The sequence below is a fragment of the Bufo gargarizans genome, chromosome 11 (genome assembly GCF_014858855.1).
Source record: "Bufo gargarizans isolate SCDJY-AF-19 chromosome 11, ASM1485885v1, whole genome shotgun sequence".
In the NCBI taxonomy this organism is placed as follows: Eukaryota; Metazoa; Chordata; class Amphibia; order Anura; family Bufonidae; genus Bufo; species Bufo gargarizans.
In genome coordinates, this window is record NC_058090.1 from 32,079,890 (window position 1) to 32,095,228 (window position 15,339).

The window sequence follows — 15,339 nt, forward strand, 5'->3', positions numbered from 1 at the left end:
TAGACCACCAGAAAACCAAACATTAACCCATCTACAATCCTAGACCACCAGAAAACCAAACATTAACCCATCTACAATCCTAGATCACCAGGGAAGCAGGCATTAATTATTCTAAACCGGCACTCCAGCTGTGGTGAAACTACGACTCCCAGCATGCTCCATTCATTTCTGTGAAGTTCTGAGAACAGCCAAACAAGTGTGCATCTTGGGAGTTGTAGTTTTACCACAGCTGGAGTGCCGGAGGTTAGCCATCACAGAGCTAGACCATAAAGATGGTGGCATTAATCCCTCCAGTAGTGTAGACCACCTGAAATGTTGGCATTAAGACCTCTAGTATCCTAAACCATCAGAGATGTTGGCATTAAGATCTCTAGTACTCTAGACCACCAAGGATGTTGGCATTAAGACCGTTAGTATGTTAAACCAGGCATTAACATTTCCACTATCCAAGCTTTGAATCTTTTTTTTTCCCTACTATCTAAACAGGCATGTCTTACTTTCAGAAACACAATAAATTTCTCTCACGTAAGGCATCCATGCCCCTTAGAGCTTAAAATATCACCAGTAACAAAATATCTGGATTGACCATTTTAAGCAAATAATTTATATGAGGAGACTGAACTCTTGGACCCCAATGAAAAATCGCCATATGGTATCTAAAATTATGAATATAAAGTGCATTTATGTGACACTACAGACCCATACAATATAATATTGCCATCCTCTTATGTGACAGATGGTCATTTGGGGCCCCTGAGACAACAGGGCCCATGAACAACCTTAAATTCTTTTAAGTCGCACATGGCTACATCATGTATGAATCATAAGCTTACATTTCACACTTTTCTTCCATTGAATTGATTTCCTTGGTCAGTGCAGCAATCTCAGTCTCCATTTCGTCCTCTGGTTTTTCCAAAATATGCTGAAGGCGAGACATCAAGAGGACCAGCTGCAGCTGCTGCATCTTCACATTCTCCTCAAACCAACTGATTTCAGTGACTGTTTTCTGGAGTTTTGCAGTTCTCTGTTTAAGGTCAGGTCTATCCAGGATTTCTTCTTGGCAGTTATCCAGAAGTATAACCTCCCGCTCCATCTGTAAGACAGGATTGTCATGAGAAGTCGACAAAACTTGGGCAGAGTAATTATACTGAGAAGCTTGGTTTTCATTCACGGTTTTAGTGTCTAATTGCAAGGCACAGTCATCAAATGTGACAGATTATAGGATTTAAAAAACAATAAAGCGTTATTTCTAAGATTTTCAATGGACAACCTATCAATGTACATATGCATGATCTGGAGGGTCCAATCCCTGGGAAACCCAACTGATCAGAATGAAAGGGCTGTGGCTCCTTCATTGTGTATCACGGCACAGGTGTGGCTGCATTTGGGACTACAGCTAAATCCAAGTTCACAATAATCTACAGAGGATCATCTAGCATTAAAATATTCACAGACACATCTTTTTTTTTTTCTTGTGAGGAGAGTGAAAAAAGTCCTCAATTTTTATGGACCATTCAGGAATTTTCGTACTGGTTGGAAACCCCTGTTCGCATCCCTTTCGTTCTGATCTTTGGGTTTCAAAGGGATCGGACCTTTCACGATCTTATATTGGTTGGTCATCAATGAAAAGTCCTGGAAAACCACTGGCCAAACGGGGCAGTATTTCCACCAGGGATTTTGCCATGATTAGCTTTTTGGTCAAATCTCTATTTGATGCCACTGTGAGGGTGTGGATTTTCCATCCACAATGCTGCTGTGGAAAAACTGCAGCTCATAGTCCCATGTAGCTGTACACGTAGAGGTTGGGTGTCAAGTAAAGAGAAATGTGCAGCAAACAAAAGAAAATGTTTTTACAATGTTCTTTTGACCTACACAGCAACTAAAGGTGAAGGACACAAAGCCAGTCACCATGCAGCCAAAACTGGGCGCTACACCACATGGACATTGTCCACAAGGTTTTTGGGACACACAACACAAACATCTATGGGTACAGACACCTAGTGCTGGTTCGCATTAGACAAACGTCTGATGCCCTAATGTGAGAATCACTCCAACATGCAATCCACTTCTTCAATTATGGTAAAAAAGATAATGCCGGTAAATTTGACTACTCTCGGGACAAAAACGGGTGAGGCTTATGTAAACCCTGCCCAGACGTGGATGTTCCTGTATGGATTTGGGACTTTCCAGGGCTGGGCTTAAATGCCCCACATTTACCTACATAAATCTTGATAAATATGTCCATGGTGGACTATCAAATGATCATAGATAAGGGTGTAGGTAACATAGAGGCAGCCAAAGCAGCTACTACGGCACCCCTTGGAAAAATGAGGAGCTATTCCAGATTAGTCCTGCCCCCATCTTAATAGGTGGTGATAACCTGCACAGAGATGAATTCTCCACAGGCGCCGATGCAGGTCGGCAGGGAGGGCAGTGGCGTCAACGCCAGAAAGGAGCTTGATTTTTATCATTGTTATGATGCCACAGAAAGACATGTAACCATACTTGAAAGGAAGGAGGCACAAAGAAAGCTATAAATAAAATATTAAAACCAAATCTGCTACTTTAGATTTTAGGAAGAGAGTATGAGTAGTAATAAGTCAGAACAACTGTACATGTGTTTTATCTTGAAGAGGTTCTTGAGCCACATTGTACAAGAAATCTTCAGCATTAAATACTGGTGACTCACGCTTCAGTGAGCAAGAGAAAATACGACAAGTCCAGTTGCTCTAACGTATTACTACTGAGATACTGGACCTGGATAATTGAGAACCTCCACAAGCACATCTAGGAAGAGAAAATTTCCCAATTGTTTTCCTTTGCTCAGTTCTCGGGATCAGCCACAATATATTGCAGTCCTGTGCCGGTATATCAGATGCTGGATTAAAGATATTTCACCATGTATACAATTCCAAATATAGGATATCGTTACAGTCATTTAGAAGACATTAATGAGAAATATATGTTCAGTTACCAGTTCACTAATTAATTTCCACTCTTGCTTTAATTCATCACAGTAAAGTTCCCAGTCTCTGCAGACACCGAGGAGATACAGCCATCTGTCCCATAATGAAGCCACCACCTTGTCAGGCAGCAAGACGTCATCCCCGCTGACGGCGCTCAGGTCTCTTGCTTCTTGTCTGAGTTGCAGCATTTCCTCTTCATACGCGTTTACCCTCGTCACCATGGTCTGTGGAGCACAAAAATGAATCACAGCATATATCTGTAGACATTTGGGCTTATACACAGCAGCCAATCTGAAGAAGCAGAGCCGGAAGATGCAGCAATAGGCTAGTGCTACACAGCAATCTCGGACGTGACAGGTGTCGTGCGACCAAGGATTGCAGTTTAGCAGGGCATCCACAGAAACTAATGGGGTTGCAGCGCGACTTGCATGTTGCCTACAACCTTGACCCCAGAACTGCAAAAAATTCACCCCTGATAGATTTTCTGTAATGTTGGGGTTGCGACAAATATGTGAGTCATGCTGCGACACCATTCCTTTTTAGGATGTCATGCTACACTGCGATCCTTGGTCCTGCGACACCTGTCACGCCCATGATCGCGGTGTAGCCCTAGTCGCCCCCGACAGTGCAAACATTTATGACCACCACCGAATCATCTAACTGTAAACAAGACGGACTAGATACACATCTACAATGGTCCTGTAGAAATCTATGTACAATTATACCCTCAGTATAAGGGAGTGTATACTCGTTTTTATCATCTATTTACTATCAGGATTTTTGTTTTGTTGTTTTTTAATATCCTAATAAAAGCTATATTTTAATTAGAGGTAAGGGAGGTTGTTCAAACAGTGACTGAACAAGGGACATAGTGGAAGGACAGAGTGGAAGCCTAAGGTTCCTGTGGAATTTCATTGTAGCTTGGTACATATGGATTGGATTGGATTGGAATAGATTTAAACAGGGCCCAATTCTTGAGACAGGAGTGGGACCCACCACTATGAGCATCAATGCAGGAGGACGCAGGGAAACGGGTTGTCTAGAAGAGACGACAACTCAACAACAATTTTTTTTGCAGGAGATGGTGCGCAAACTTGTAATTTACTATTTACTGCCCATTATACTTTTTTGGGGGCTTCCATCACAGCTGTACTTAGGAAATACTTCAACACATACATTCTACAGGAGGTTGAAATGTGGTGTGAACAAAACCCTAACTGTACTTGGAGGTTCCATCCCGTTAGTCCAATTCTTCAAGACAGGGCTCCAACGGTGGTGAGCTCTGGATAATTATCAAGATTGGTGGGACCTCTGAATATCCGACTTAGGCTAGTTCCACACCTGCGGTAAAGGTATCCAACAGGCTGTTTCGGCTGAGGAACAGCCTGCAGGAGTTCACCGTATCCAGCCTGGCCAGATAGGGCCATGCACCGGCAGAGCCCATTGACTTAATGGCATCAGGAGGGGATTCAGATGGTTTCCGGCATGAGAGCTAGGGGTTTTGGCAGGAGAAAAACTGGTACAAGCACAGGAACCTGGCGCTTATTACAGAAATAGGCTGGATCCCCCGCCATTATAGTCAATGTGGTCCGCCAACGAATAAAACAGCCTGCCAGGATAGCTTTACCGCAGGTGTGGAACTAGTCTCACATAGCTGGTCGATAGGCCAAAAGTCTTATTGATGGTGAACATGTCCCGATGCACCAGAATTTTAACCTCCAAAAATCGGAATACTTAATTATCAAGAATTTTAGTATTGAACTTGCCTTGCTTTTCTCCCATTGGGCTAAAGCAGCTTTATAAGATGCGGGCTTCTGAGAAAAGGAATCTCTGATAATGGCTTCCATCTCTTCAAGATCCTTGCAAATTTTCTGCTTATTACTTTTGAACAGGAGGTGCTTCTCACGGTAACTAGAAAATAATAATGGAAAACGTTGAGCAGTATAAGGATAAATGTTACTGTTTTATAAGTTTACTCTGTCATTTGACTTCACGTCCTGTTATCTGGAGGGAAATAGCAGCCATTTTGGAATTATATTCCATTTAGAGCAAAGACCAAAGATCAGGACATGGTGAAGGTATCTGTTACAACATTGGGAAGGGCAGCCCATTTTTTAACTAGTGTAGAAATGTAGCCTCTCGCCAACTTGGCACTGTGCGACCGATGCAGTTGAACGGGCTGCATTGCTTGTCGCCACTACAACCACTGGCCCTGGGCACCTGCAACTTCCACCCCTGATCAAACAATTTGTGGGATCCTGTGGAAGGCAGCATCACAGAATGTAGCTACATGTAAAGGGTTTTCTGGGTCCAAGGTATTGATGACCTATCCACAGGAAAGTCATCAATATCAGATTCATGGGGGGGGGGGTCATACACTCAGAACTCTTACTGATCAGCTGTAAATGGCATCTGCTACTCTGGATGTACACTGTGTACTGGTACCAGACCACAGCTCCATACACTGTGTAGTGGCCATTCTTGAGTATTGCAGCTCAGCTCCTATTCCAGTGAATGGGAGCTGAGCTGCAGTATCGGAAAATGGCCACCACAAAATGTATGGAGCTGTGGTCTGGCTCCATACACAGTGTACTTCAGGAGCCGCAGTTACCGATAGGGATGTCAGATGCACCCTGAGACACTCTGTAACGTTGGTTTGTGTTGCTGACAGAGCAGTATTCCCCAAGTTCCTCATATATATAAATGCTTGGTTCAGTCAAGCATGTACGTGTTTGCATTGTGGAGTGAGTCATTGGCAGACACTTCTGGCAGTGGCTTATCTCCCAGGAGAACAATCTGTCATCATCTACTGGAGGAAAGTCAGGAGCTCCCCATACATATTACATTGAAGATGGTGGGTTTAATGGCCTGATGCATATGGGGGCCCTCGAAATTTCAAGAATGCTATGCATCTCAGAGAACCCCATAGCTGAGATTACAATGGATTTCCTTCTGCTGCTTGTTAGCAACATAGTCACCTGGGACAGAAGGACACAATGCTTATTTGCTCTTCCATCTCCTTTCCATGACCTCTGGGAATTCCCCCACCCTTTTTTGCATAAACAGTAGGATCTGTGGAGAGGGGATCCAAGCACAGGTTCTCACCAGCCATTAAATAGAGGCACAAGGCCAACTAAGGGCCTCATAGAAGCCAAATCGGCTGCCTCTGTGTCATTTACATGTAGGCTATTATTGTGTAAAGAACCTAACCTGGATAACGCGGATAGTTTTCCTTTGAACATCTCAGTCAATAACATGTTCTTGCTGGTGATCTGATTCACAAGGTCATCCAGTTGCTCTTGATCATGTGGATTACAATTGGATTTCAGCTGTTTCACAACATTATGGATTTCTGCTATAGAAATGTTTATTCCTTCTTTCTGTGAATTCAGGAGGTCTACGTGGTCCTCCTGATCAATAAAATCCACTGGATTTTCTTGCAGTTTTTCTTCATACTGTCTGAAAAGCTCTGCTAGTTTGGCAATGTTTTTTTGAAGATCTTGAAGGACATTGAATGTCTTCCTAATGGTGTCCTGTTAAAAGAAAGCCAAAGTTAAGGCGGTACTTTCCTAAACCATATCTATCAATACAAAATACATAGATTAATAACAGGTGAACTGGTGGCAGCAACATGATGTACTTGTTGAAAAAAAATCATACATGCTCCTTGCCCCTCAATTCCAGCTCCCTGGATCCCTGGCTGTCTTCTGTGGTCTTCCAGACCTTGTCCAGTACACTTCTGGATAGACTAAAGTTCACAGGACAGGACTGGAAGCACGCTGAAGGGAGCAAAGAAGCCCGAACGAAGTGACAGGGAGCAGGTGAGTATGACTTTTTTCAACAGGTACAACATCCTGCTGCCACTAGTTAAAAAAATTGGACAACCACTTTAATGTTTCAGGCTCACGGTAGGACCTTGTGCATGGCACACAGCGTCCCTGCAGCCTCGTACTATGAAGGTGTAGGAAATAAGCATATTTTTGTATGGTGCATTAGTACACCTCTGTACACTGGATGTATACCACTGTATGAAATCATATGGAGGTAAGTAGGGCCCCATAGACCTATATGGGTTGAGTATTATAGCTTGGCCCTGTTCAAGCTTGTATGGAGCCGTAATACGGCTGCGTACATGAAACTAAAAGCTTTAGCCAATATAACCGCAGCCTGAATTAGATGAAAAGACAGACATCTTATATCTGTGGAAAGCAAGACGACAAAACTGCTGACAGATCACAATGCAAATTGTGACTAGGCTCGGACAGTGTAATAGAAACATAGCGTATTCTAGGTTGCAGTCCTTAACCATATAGTGGGACTCTCTTCCTTAAACGAGAAAATAGATTGGTTCAGGAGCAGCAACACAAACGGCTTATGAAGAGCAGGAATGGTGAATACGCAGCAGCTGGGCAGGGGAACGCAGATCCAAAGCGGTCCAATGGCATGTAAAAAGAATGGAGGGCCACAGCAGCGTCTCGCCAGAAAACTTCTTTATTCAGGAACACTCCTCACAACAAGGCATATAAAAAGTAGTTTGCAGCAACGTTTCGGCTAGGAGTAGCCTTTGTCAAGCATGTTAACAAGTTAAAATCACAGCCTATAAGTAGCACATGACAGGCCCACCCACACCGCTAAGCAGCCAATAAGATTCAAATTCATGTATAACACACCTGTGTATGAAATCAATGGGGACCGACATGCTGAAATAGATTAGCCAGCTGTAGCAAAACGTACCCATGTGAGGCCATCATATACAGAGCTCCTCCGTCCCTCCAGCGTCCCATGATCGGCAGTGCGCATGTCTGCATACGTCATCGCATGCGCCACCATGCGGCGGCGCGCGTATGACGTGCCCAAGTAAATCTGAATGCATAGTTCACACCGGACAACTTACATCATCAGGCGGCGGCCGACTGACGTCACAAGGCCACTCCCACCTGGCGTTACGGATAGAAATATGCATGAGGACTCAAATGGGGCTGTACATGGAGGGCGATCGCACCACTGTAGCACATGAACAGTGTGCAAAAACGCTCGCCAAGGATAACAACAATAAGGCATAGAAAGCGCACTGCCATTAATACTAGCGCAAGGAAGGAACAGGGAGATATACAAAAACACATGGGCATCACATAGGCACAGCAGGCATAATAAAAAGAACAGGAATCACTAGATATTGGTGACAAATAGTATTTTCACTATGCACAGGCTACCATTGATAAATAATATATCATACACAGGTGTGTGTAGACAAAACTACAATGATCATCATGATGCTATAAAGCGGTGTGATTAAGGCACATATTTAAAAGAACAAAGCAAAAAATACTGTAACAGAGGAGAAATATGAAATCAGCCATATAAAGAATATTTCTTGATTAAATCCAGATTTTAGCTGATGCCAGCCACATTGAACTCGAGATTTAAACCAAATGGCTGTAGGGATTTCAGTGTGTAGATCCATTTGAGTTCCTTCTTCCTTAATATCGCATCCCTGTCACCCCCTCTCCGTAACGGACCCACGCTGTCAATGACTCTAAAGCGAAGTTGGTTAACAGAGTGCCCCGCCTCCACGAAGTGTTTCGCAACGGGCTTATCCATGTTCATCTTGCGTATGGTACTCTTGTGTTTGTTAATACGCTCTCTAATCTCCATGGTGGTCTCTCCCACATAAATAAGGCTGCAGGGGCACTGGATGGCGTAAATCACATCCCGTGACCTGCAGGTATAATAGCCCTTGATTTTATATTTTTTCCCACTGTAAGGGTGGGAGAAATATTCACCTTTGAGAACGTTACCACAATTACAGCAAGATAAACATGGATAAGTCCCGTTTTTGCGCGGTGCAAGAAGTTTTTGTGTCGGTGACTGGCCACCTACATCGGATTTAACCAGTCTATCACGGAGACTAGGGTTCCGTCTGTATGCCATCAGCGGCAGGGATTTGAACTCTTCTATATCTGGCAAACCCCGTTGGAGTATATGCCATTCCTTTCTGAGGATATTGGCAATGTTGCCGCTATCCCGGCCGAAGATGGACACAAACGGAACCCTAGTCTCAGGGATCGCCCTTGTTGATTTCCGTAGTGCGGTGCACCTGTCAACCAGCCTCACCCTCTGTTTGGTTCGAGTGAGTAGGGGTTTCGGGTAACCTCGTTCCAAGAAACGTGTGCACATCGTATCAATCCTTTGTGCACACGTTTCTTCATCAGAGACAATTCTCTTCACCCTTAAGAGTTGGCTCCATGGAAGGGAGTCGAGCATTCTATGTGGGTGGTAGCTATCATGCATAAGTAAAGTGTTGCGGTCAGTAGGCTTCCGATAGAGGTCCGTAGCCAAAAGACCCTCCATCACATAGACTCGCACATCAAGGAACTGCAACTCACTAGGAGAAACAGTTATAGTGAATTGCAGACCCGGGAGAGTCCTATGTTGGTGGCGCTACATCGACGACATCTTTATGATCTGGACAGGCACTTTGAATGAACTTGATAATTTTCATCTTCATTTGAATGCGGGTGTCCCGGGTCTGCAATTCACTATAACTGTTTCTCCTAGTGAGTTGCAGTTCCTTGATGTGCGAGTCTATGTGATGGAGGGTCTTTTGGCTACGGACCTCTATCGGAAGCCTACTGACCGCAACACTTTACTTATGCATGATAGCTACCACCCACATAGAATGCTCGACTCCCTTCCATGGAGCCAACTCTTAAGGGTGAAGAGAATTGTCTCTGATGAAGAAACGTGTGCACAAAGGATTGATACGATGTGCACACGTTTCTTGGAACGAGGTTACCCGAAACCCCTACTCACTCGAACCAAACAGAGGGTGAGGCTGGTTGACAGGTGCACCGCACTGCGGAAATCAACAAAGGCGGTCCCTGAGACTAGGGTTCCGTTTGTGTCCATCTTCGGCCGGGATAGCGGCAACATTGCCAATATCCTCAGAAAGGAATGGCATATACTCCAACGGGGTTTGCCAGATATAGAAGAGTTCAAATCCCTGCCGCTGATGGCATACAGACGGAACCCTAGTCTCCGTGATAGACTGGTTAAATCCGATGTAGGTGGCCAGTCACCGACACAAAAACTTCTTGCACCGCGCAAAAACGGGACTTATCCATGTTTATCTTGCTGTAATTGTGGTAACGTTCTCAAAGGTGAATATTTCTCCCACCCTTACAGTGGGAAAAAATATAAAATCAAGGGCTATTATACCTGCAGGTCACGGGATGTGATTTATGCCATCCAGTGCCCCTGCAGCCTTATTTATGTGGGAGAGACCACCATGGAGATTAGAGAGCGTATTAACAAACACAAGAGTACCATACGCAAGATGAACATGGATAAGCCCGTTGCGAAACACTTCGTGGAGGCGGGGCACTCTGTTAACCAACTTCGCTTTAGAGTCATTGACAGCGTGGGTCCGTTACGGAGAGGGGGTGACAGGGATGCGATATTAAGGAAGGAGGAACTCAAATGGATCTACACACTGAAATCCCTACAGCCATTTGGTTTAAATCTCGAGTTCAATGTGGCTGGCATCAGCTAAAATCTGGATTTAATCAAGAAATATTCTTTATATGGCTGATTTCATATTTCTCCTCTGTTACAGTATTTTTTGCTTTGTTCTTTTAAATATGTGCCTTAATCACACCGCTTTATAGCATCATGATGATCATTGTAGTTTTGTCTACACACACCTGTGTATGATATATTATTTATCAATGGTAGCCTGTGCATAGTGAAAATACTATTTGTCACCAATATCTAGTGATTCCTGTTCTTTTTATTATGCCTGCTGTGCCTATGTGATGCCCATGTGTTTTTGTATATCTCCCTGTTCCTTCCTTGCGCTAGTATTAATGGCAGTGCGCTTTCTATGCCTTATTGTTGTTATCCTTGGCGAGCGTTTTTGCACACTGTTCATGTGCTACAGTGGTGCGATCGCCCTCCATGTACAGCCCCATTTGAGTCCTCATGCATATTTCTATCCGTAACGCCAGGTGGGAGTGGCCTTGTGACGTCAGTCGGCCGCCGCCTGATGATGTAAGTTGTCCGGTGTGAACTATGCATTCAGATTTACTTGGGCACGTCATACGCGCGCCGCCGCATGGTGGCGCATGCGATGACGTATGCAGACATGCGCACTGCCGATCATGGGACGCTGGAGGGACGGAGGAGCTCTGTATATGATGGCCTCACATGGGTACGTTTTGCTACAGCTGGCTAATCTATTTCAGCATGTCGGTCCCCATTGATTTCATACACAGGTGTGTTATACATGAATTTGAATCTTATTGGCTGCTTAGCGGTGTGGGTGGGCCTGTCATGTGCTACTTATAGGCTGTGATTTTAACTTGTTAACATGCTTGACAAAGGCTACTCCTAGCCGAAACGTTGCTGCAAACTACTTTTTATATGCCTTGTTGTGAGGAGTGTTCCTGAATAAAGAAGTTTTCTGGCGAGACGCTGCTGTGGCCCTCCATTCTTTTTATCTTCCTTAAACGAGTCACTGTACTTTCACACAACTTATAGATCATATCCAAAAATACCATTGCACTCAATCAGTGTATGCCATGAAGTAATAGAGTGGCTCTGTATTTTCCAGGGCATTGGAAGAAGAAACTAAACAGGCGAAACTCGAGTTGGGTGCAGCTTATCTGAAGGATGCTGCTTGGATGTTTTAAAGCCTTTTTTAACTATGTAATATACAGTGGTTGTATTTGCTCATAGTTCAAAGATTGTCTATGAAATCAACTGGGTTCCATTACTAGCCACACGGTACCTTTGTTTATTCTTGGACTGAACCACTGAGATCAATCCACTCTCCTACTAATTCACAACATACTCTGATTGTAAGTATACTTGAAAAATTTGACATACTGTAATGAATAAATCTTCCCAAAACTAAGTAAAAAAGCTAAAACCTACACAATATATCAAAAACTGGAACTTACAATATGTTGAGCGATGGTCTTCTGAACTTGTTTTCCAATGTCCTTTACTTCAGTAAGCTTTTTAAGGAACTCCTTCGTAGATGCCTGAGTAGACATGGCACTTGCAGCCTTTAATTCAGATTTGCATATTTCATTAAGAGCTTCAAGTCTTAGAAGTTGCTCTTGGATCTCACAGCTGTCCAAATTAACAAAACATGGCTGCTGAAGATCTTGGTGAATTTTTCTTAAATTACACAAAGTTTGTTCCAGCCGATATGGAATACTTTTTTCCATTGTGTGAAAATCAGTTATCAGCTGACTGAGAGATTGGTGTAATCGATCCATATTTTCTGCTAGGGCTCTTACTGTGACTTCTTCATCACGGAGAGTGTCTTGGCTGTCATGTTTCTCTGGTAACAACCTCAGTGCTTCAGTGGCTAATATTCCTATTGTCTTAATTTTTTTACATAAAATTTGAGCCTCTATCATGTCAAAATGAGTTGTGACGGCTAACGCTTCTCTTTGTACCGAAAAACACATCACTTTGGCTTTTTCTAAAAGCTCTTGATATCGTTCTTTCACGGGTTCATAATGACCAAAGTGACCACTTCTATGTATCGGGAAACTTAGGCATTTAGTCTGTAGATTATCCACAGTTAAACCATCCCAGTAAAGCCCACTATCTTCAAACAAGTCTTTATACCTCAAAATCTCTGACAAGTGAACTTGAGATGATGAGATGGCATTATGGGAGACTTGAAATTCCTTTTCAAAACCTTCCCTGGCTTGCTTTTCAGCCTCATCATGCAGCTCGGGTTCAATAGGCTGGAGTGAACTCAATTCCCGGCTAAGGGAAGTTGTTCTTTCTTGAAACTCATTACAAATTTTTAACAATTTTTCGGTGTGCAAAAACTTATTTTCCTCTAATCTACGAATTCTTCTTGCTTTGGACTTGAGACTTCTTAATATGTCATTTAAATATAACTGCTCGGAAATTTTAAGTTCCCTATGATAGCTTTGGCTGTTCCTGAGAAGTGTCAAGACAAGACCTTCAATTTCCTCCAACTCTGTAGTCTTGGCCTTTAGACAATTTAGCTGTTCACATAACTCAGCCGCAGTAAATTCTCCTCTTTTGACTGGAGTTGCTTCTTTTTCTAGACAGTGCAGTAATTCTTTCAGCTTTTCAATTTCTGAAAAAAGTGCTCTCCTCTTTTCCAGCCCAGATTCGAGCTTTTGCAATCGGCCAACTGATTGTATTATTTCTTCCTGATATAATTCCTGCAATTGTTGGAAGAAAGAGCAAATATCTTTGAATGCTGCTGGATTGATCCCTTGTGATATGTGTTTTGACTTCTCAATAACAGAGTTGACAGTAGACTTCCGGTCCAAAATTTCTTGGTGCACGTTTTTTGAAGTTGCGATCTGCTGCTCTACATCTCCTGGCAGAAGGGCGATAGCCTGATCAAATGTGATCGTATTTTGTAATTTCTTGATCCAGATGTGGGAGTCATATAAAGGTTGCAGAAATGGGTATTGATCTAGCAAAGAGTCTGGGGTTTGACACCGAGTCAACTGTTGGTCCTTCACTCGTTCCTCTAGATTTTCCAAAGATTTTTGTAGGTTATCTAAAGAACGTTCCAAAGTCCTACATTCATTGGCACCCCAAGACCTCTTGATTTGCAAGTCACAAGCATTCCTCAATGAGGAACACAGATGTTTGATGGCTTCTACATCAGTGGAGAGAAGTAAAGATACTTTCACTATATCTTCTGGAGAGGGAGTCGGTTCATCAAGTAAGTCTTGTTGGAATTTAATGATACTTTGGAGGTGGTCAGCTTTCTGCTGAAGAAACTTAAGTTCCTCTGTTTCTTTCACCAGCCGATCACGTTCTCTATGAATGTTGAGTTCCATTTGTTCCCAAAATGCTTCAAGTTGTCTGATATCTACATTCATTTCATCCTTGCCTTTCCATGATATCCCACAGCCTCCAATATTGGACTGCTGAGCTAGCAACACTCTTAAGGTATCTTTTTCTTTGGCTAGTATATCAAGGAACTCTCCCAATTTATCCAGATGTCTTTGGTGACCTTCAGTAGATGACCTGGAATAGAAAGATGACTAGAGTCAAATAAAGCGCCCTAAAATATGGTTACTGATAGATGTTCTACGGTGGTGTACATAGGTTTCTTGCTCTCGAGAAGCTCATCATAGAGCACCCAGTTTTTTATTTTATTTGCCCCTAGCCATTGGAATTTGTGGGGGAATCCATATTCACCTGGTCCTTTCCACTCAGTTTGAGCTCCGTGACACCTGGGCTGTCTTCACTTGACTTCCGGACCCCATCTGTCAACTTCCTGCATGGACTAGATCACATGCATCTTTGAAGCCAATCACTGGCCTCAGTGGTGACATGTCCCCAACTGGCACAAGACCCAGCAGTGATATACTGTTTGGAGACATACCACTGCTGTGGCCAGTCATTGGCTGCAACAAAGTACATGACCCCAACTGTGCAGACACTTCACACAAGGTCCACTAAAAAGAGCCCAGGAGCCAAGGAACCGGTAATCTCCACCAGTCCTGCTGGCTCGGTGGCAGATTAAAGATTAAAAATGGGCCCTAGCCCACATTTACACAGGATATACTATAAATGTGTTATAGATGTCCCACCTCTAGAAGGGTTCCTCTACCCCATCCAGCATTATGCTGTTTCCATAACTCCCATTTACTTGTAAAGGAGCTACAGAAGCACAGCCCTGTTGGCTATTCCCATAGTCCTGACCACCTCTGGTCACCACATCTAAGTGGGGCGAGGTCAGGAAGTATGTGTGGGGGAAGGAGTTCAGAGATAGGCATACTCCTTAATGTGTTATATAGGTACCTACCTTTATATTAAGCCATGTATAAAATATCCCTGCCCACGGCTAAGAACCCTGACAGCTGTCATCTGTGGTGGATCCTGAGCAGAAGACCACCATCTAAATCTTAATCTAAACTGGAGAGCCAACTTAGTTATCTAAATAGAGATTAATTTGTATTTCATATGTAATGAAAATAAACCATCTCCTTCCGTAGACAAGGGCCTGCTGAAAGACCAGTATATCCAAACAATAATCCTATAAATTTGGCTTTGGCATCTTACATTTTGAGATTTTCCTTCTCTTTGGTTAACATTTGGTATGACAGTCTGACTGTACTCAGAGCATTCTGGAAGTTCATTAGTTCTTGACGCAGTGTTTGCTTTTCAGTTTTCAGTGCCATCAGTCTATTAAGGAGGTCTTTAAGGTCAGACGGTGAAATCTCAGATTTTTCTACATCCTCATCTCGTGGCTCTCGTTGAAATGATGAATCTTCTAGATTTTTCATGTCATAGAGTTTCTAAAAAGAAAAAGACAAAAAAAGATTGTAATTGTACTGAATTAGATATTGAGGGA

General features: G+C 43.1%; 1 protein-coding gene across 1 annotated transcript in view; it reads right to left on the bottom strand.

The window, feature by feature from the left end:
* Window positions 1-15,339, bottom strand: part of SYNE2 (spectrin repeat containing nuclear envelope protein 2) — a 279,407-nt gene that overhangs the window by 119,101 nt on the left and 144,967 nt on the right. The window contains 6 exon segments of the mRNA XM_044271524.1: window positions 834-1,093; window positions 2,975-3,190; window positions 4,733-4,877; window positions 6,177-6,499; window positions 11,927-14,006; window positions 15,048-15,283. Coding sequence (XP_044127459.1) covers window positions 834-1,093; window positions 2,975-3,190; window positions 4,733-4,877; window positions 6,177-6,499; window positions 11,927-14,006; window positions 15,048-15,283 — 3,260 coding nt within the window.